The sequence below is a fragment of the Corylus avellana genome, chromosome 4 (assembly GCF_965113065.1).
Source record: "Corylus avellana chromosome 4, dhCorAvel1.hap1.2, whole genome shotgun sequence".
Classification (NCBI taxonomy): Eukaryota; Viridiplantae; Streptophyta; class Magnoliopsida; order Fagales; family Betulaceae; genus Corylus; species Corylus avellana.
In genome coordinates, this window is record NC_142493.1 from 20579924 (window position 1) to 20585960 (window position 6037).

Here is a 6037-nt window from a genome sequence, read left to right on the forward strand (position 1 = left end):
CAAAAATTTTGCTAGTGAGTTGCTTGATTATTTGTCATTACACACACATGTATATAAAGTTGTAAGAATTTAAAAAATAATAATAATAAATTTAATCATTTAATATTTTAAGTTATAAACTTTTTGATTTACATCGTCTATTATTTGAAGTTCTTTTTTTTCAGTCAAAATTAAAAATTTTTGCATTTAGCCCCATAGAAGAGGCCTAAGTTTCAATCATAGCCAACGTCATCAAAATAACTTGACAACCACGTCAGACCTTTTATGGATTGGGCATGGGCTCAATTAGACCCCTTTAGGTCTAAGCTTGAGTTGCTCTAAATGGATAATGTCAATTTAAGCCTTAAAGAATGCCCACAAAACCACTTATTGCCCTGATTAGGCAATACATAATTAGTGAATGCATTTCAGCAAGATAAAATAATAAACAAAAAATAATAATTTGATATGATTATTATAAAAATAAAATAACAAAGGAATATTAACCATATCACTAATCATTTACTAATTACACTTATAGTTAAAGAGAGAGTCTAACTTTGAGTAAGCAAAAATTAATTTAAGCAAGATCCAATTCTAGTCTTATTTTTTCGTTTCACACTTAGGCTTTGTTTATTACGGCATAAAAAAATTTGTCAAAAAGTATTTTTAATAAAAAAAAATGATTTCATAAGAAATATTTTTTGGAGTTTGGCTTTTACGAAAAACAGCTGACGACTTCTGGCAACTTTGGGCAAAGGTTTGGCGAATTCTGGCAGTAGTTAAACGGTTTGAAAATGATAACTCAAACTCGGAAAATAGTTTATGAAATTTCAAAACAAAAACTATTTTCTAGAAGAAAAAAAATGGTCAAACCGAAAATATTTTCGGTCACACATCAAAAACCGAAAAAATGCAGAAAATATTTTTCAAAAATCTATGCAAGCCTGATCCTACTCCTTCACCACATGAGTTAAAAAACCTAGGATCCTAGGGTGCGTTTGGCAAAGGCAATTCATCCAACTTTTTCATTTTTACAACATTCTCTTACTTTTTACATCACATCAATCATTTTTTTTTATTATTATTCAAATAAAAAATCACTGCAAAACAATTTTTTTTTTTCATTTTTCCATACAAATCATTCTTACTTTTTCAAAAAAAAAAAAAAAAAAAAACATTCTTACTTTTTTTTTTCACATCAATCAATTTTTGTTACAATATCGAACCGAAACCGAAACGAAATCGTTTACCAAACGAACCCCTATTCAACTCCCAACTTTCCACTTTCTCTTTGGAGCAATAAGGTGCTAGACATCCTTCAAAAAAAAAAATAATAAGGCGCTAGACGTTTGTTTGAATTGAATTTTTATGTTGATTTGCTTGTATTTGGTTATGTTTTTTTCTGATTTTTTTTTTCAGTAATTTGTTTCTTCTGTTGCACTTAAAAATTAAATTAAAAACTTAAGATCAACCCCAATATAATTTTTCTATTGTCTAACGAGATCCTATAGTGCTGCCAATTGCTAAGCCAAAGGTGGGGTTCCGTTTATTTAGTGGGAGATTAGCGGTAGAAAAAAAAAGGCTAAGGCCCTACAAATGCGCCTAATCTTTGTGGAGAGAAGCCCTGGTGGGTCAAAGGCTTGTGCACACTCTATGTTTGGCATTTTGTCACCATCATTATTTTGGCTCAATATCGCACACGCAATGAGAGTGTTTATAGAGTAGAAAAGGCAAAATAAGATAAAAATATATATATAGTAGTTATTTTAGTTTAAGGCCTAGATTGGATAAGAAAGTAGAAGCACACACCTCCGTAAACAACTCCCAAAACTAGGAAAACCATAAATTTGTCATTTTTGTTAACATTTAAATTTCCTTCCATGCGCCGAAATCCAGTTAAGTTCTATCACACAAGAGAAGAACGGATTTTTGTGCTAGTTTGAGACCATCTTGCTAATTTTATTAGGCGGATAATGTCTTCACAAGATATCACAAAGGTCGAAGTAGAGGACGACTCTTCTTTAAACACTAATGGAAATTCGGGAGTGTGCAATTCATCTGAGATGGTTCAGCTTGTTCAGAAGGTAAGCAAATTATTCAGAACATAAAATAGTTTATTGAAATTGAGTGAATTGTTTGAGTCATGGTTCAAACTCAGGACTTCTCGCTCTGATACTACGTTAAATAACTATTTATTCTAAAAGTTTAAACTTATAGAAATAGATAAATTTAATCATTTAATCAATACTTTAACAATATTGTTAGGGGCAATTAGATTCTCCCCCCATAAACTACAACGCATTGTCACTTTGCCCCCATGAATTGACAACCCTACTACTCGACCCCATCAAACTACCATTTTGTGCTCATAACCCCATTCCGTTAGTTAAAGGCATTAACTCAAACGGTCAAAGTGGCAATGCGTTGTAGTTCATGCGGGAAAAGTGACAATGCGTTGTAGATTAAGGGGGCAAAATGACAATGCATTGTAGTTCATGGGGGCAAAGTGACAGGTTGACCATCTGAGTTAATACCTTTGACTGACCGAAGGGCACAAAATGGTAGTTTGATGGGTCGGGCAATAGGGTTGTCAGTTCATGGGGGCAAAGTGACAATGCATTGTAGTTGATGGGGGAAAAGGTAATTACCCCATATTGTTAAAATCATCCAATTACATAATCATATGATTCTCATCTCCTCACTATCAAATTTCCATTTTTTTTTCTTTTCAGGTAATAGCTGAAGTCATTGGGACGTACTTCTTAATTTTTGCTGGATGTGGGTCGGTCGCGGTCAATAAGATATATGGTTCAGTATCATTTCCCGGAATTTGTATAGTATGGGGTTTGATTGTCATGGTCATGATTTATTCTGTTGGTCATATCTCCGGCGCCCACTTTAATCCGGCAGTCACTATCACTTTTGCAATCTTTCGACGATTCCCTCTCAAACAGGTATATATATATATATATATATATATATATATATATATATATATATATATATATATATATATATATATATATATTACTAAAACTAATTTGTTTTTAATTTGCATACAATAAGACTTCTTTACATGTTTACATGCAATCAAAACAATAATTGATAACTTTAAAACATTATTATCGCAATTAAAATTGTCAGGTAACAATGATTTTATATGACTAAAAAATTTTGAGTTTTCCTCTTTGCAGGTGCCTCTATACATTGGGGCGCAAATGATAGGATCAATTCTTGCTAGTGCCACGTTATGTGCTGTTTTTCCTATAGATAAAAAATCTTTCTTTGGAACAACACCAGTTGGATCCAATTTTCAATCGCTCATTATTGAGATCATCATCTCATTTCTTTTGATGTTTGTTATTTGCGGCGTTGCCACTGACAATAGAGCGGTTAGTAACTCTTAACCACAATTGCTTGTTTATTGTGTTTAATTGATTACATATATATCTTTCAAATTTTATCACAATACAAAAATTTTCACATTTAATGGCATTTGAATAGTGATGTATTTAGAAAATGTCACTAAATTGTGACTTTCTATTCATAAAATAGTGGCGTTTGAATATTGTTACTATTCACGCGTCACTATTCACATGTAAATAGTAACCACTATTCACAAGTCACGAAGAGTTACTATTCATATGTCACTAATTGCGTGCAATTAGTGATGTGTGAATAGTAAAACATATCAAAATTTAAAAATATTGGCGTCCAAAATTTGTGTTTAAAACAACCACCCACACCCAAAAGCTTCAAAAAAATTTCTCTTTCACCCACACATATAAATCTTCTTTAAAAAATAAAATAAAATAAAAAACACACGTGGCTGCCGATTCCATGCTGGCAGCCATACATGGGGAAGGGGTGGCCTGCGAGCCACCCCAGAGGTGGTCGGCGCCACCTTCGGCCACCCCAAGGAGGGGTGGGGGTGGCCTTTGGGCCTAGGGGTGTAAACGAGCCGAGCTTGAGCGAGCTTCCCTTGTTCAGGCTTGGCTCGTTTAAATTTTACTCAAGCTCAAGCTCGAGTCGAGCTCAATGGTGAGCCAAAAAAATCGAGCTCAAGCTAATAATAAGTCGAGCCGAGCCAGCTCGCGAGCTGGCTCTTATATTTAATGTTTTTGTTTTAAAAAAAAAAAAAAAATTAACTTCAAGTACTCTTAAACGGCTTAAGAAGTTAGTTTGCATATGAGTATTTGCTTAACCTGGCTAGTCGAGTATGGAGCCTGAGTCAATACAGCAAGGCATTTGGTTTCAAAGAGAGAGAATATGCATCATTTTATAGATAAGTAAACTTGGAGATTAATGTTTTCTTAACAATGTGGGACAAGTTAACAGGTTGCATTCAGACTGCATTGGGACAATGCTCCCTACAAAAAAACTATTTTTTCAATGTCTCTCTCTCAATCCCCATCACCAGTCACAACGCATCTTCTACTTGAACTCTCATTTTTCACTCTCTCACTCTCGCTCATCAAACAGGTAGTGATAGTGTTTGGATCTGTATGATTCTTCAATAGTTTATGCTTTTTGCAATCTCCCTCAATAGTTTCTGCTTGATTCTTCTTCCTTTCGTTTGGGTCTGCTCTAATTGAATTGAGGTCTTTTTAATGATTGCTCTCTCTCTCTCTTTGATCACGAAGGGTTTAGAATTTTTCATTCTCTAATGCTTAAATATAAATGCAATTTTAAGATTTTAATAATTATGAGATTTATAATTAATTATGTATTACTTAGTTTATATATATACACACACACACACACACGAGCTTATACGAGCTTGCTCACGAGCCTAGCCGAGTCGAGCCGAGCTTGCTTAGTTTAATATTCGAGCTAGGATTTGTGTTCATGAAGCGCTTTATTTAATATTCGAGTCGAGCACGAGCCGAGCCCGAGCTTGCTCGCAAGACGCTTCGCTCACTTAATAGCCCTATAATTGGGCCACACCCCAAATGTCCCTGAGGATGCCCCGAAAGGCCACCCCCCAGCCTCAAGGGTGGCCACCAACCATCTCCCAAGCAGGTGGTGAGAGATAGAGGGTGTGTGTGTGGGTCATCCCACTTACTTACGCCGACTTTGGCCGAATGAACGTGAGTAGGGTGATCCACCTACCCACGCGCTCTAGGAGGATATTGCTTATGTATACGACCATTAAATTTTATTTTTTCTTTGATTTTTTTAACATGAGGTGTAAACATTACTTAAGGTTTACGCATTTTCATAATTTTATTTGGTAAATTAAGTTGAAAAAGCTCCCCCTACAGATTGGAGAATTGGCAGGAATTGCTGTGGGGATGACAATAACCTTAAATGTCTTTGTTGCCGGGTAATTTGCCTACTTCAAGCCATATATATAGCTGGCATTTCAACTAAAATTGAAAAATTATTAATGTTGGTTTCCTTATTATATTCCAGGCCAGTGAGTGGAGCATCTATGAACCCTGCTAGGAGCATTGGGCCTGCCATTCTCATGCACATATACAAGGGACTTTGGGTTTACATACTTGGGCCCCTCGTAGGGACTATATTTGGTGGTTTTGCCTATAATATGATTAGATTCACTGACAAACCACTCCGAGAGTTAACCAAGAGTGGATCTTTTCTTAAAAGCATGTCCAAAAAATAGCATTTAGAAGTTGGCCTCCATTTTCATAACTTTCGTTTAGCCTAGTCCTTACACCTTTCACATGGTGCTTCTGGCTTTTTTTTTTTTTTTTTTTTCCTTCTTTTAACAATGTTTTTTTCTTTATTCATTTCATAAAAATAGAGCATGTTGCTGATACAAAATAATATCATAGATATAATGATAAATTTTTTCCATCCAAATTTGATCTATGCTTTGTTTAACTCCTTGAATGTCACCATTCCAATCAGTTTCCAAATTTGCAGCATATTCCAGAGAGTCATGTCTCTAGTCACTGCTCGGTCCCTCATAACTTTCTTAAGTAAACAATGATTTCCGGGCTTTTCCATCTCTGCTATAAGTGCATTCCCAAACGCAATACCTTTTGCCGCCTTTACCATCTATGACAATTCTTCCATATGCCTGATAATT

The 6037-nt window shown here is 34.9% G+C and overlaps 1 protein-coding gene across 1 annotated transcript; it reads left to right on the forward strand.

Moving 5' to 3' along the window:
* Window positions 1-1955: 1955 nt before the first annotated feature.
* Window positions 1956-5608, forward strand: LOC132179785 (putative aquaporin NIP-type). The gene is made up of 5 exons (XM_059592556.2): window positions 1956-2066; window positions 2715-2936; window positions 3177-3374; window positions 5247-5308; window positions 5398-5608. Exons 1-5 carry the CDS (start codon window positions 1956-1958, stop codon window positions 5606-5608), a joined length of 804 nt encoding a protein of 267 aa, XP_059448539.1.
* The last annotated feature ends 429 nt before the right edge of the window (window positions 5609-6037 follow it).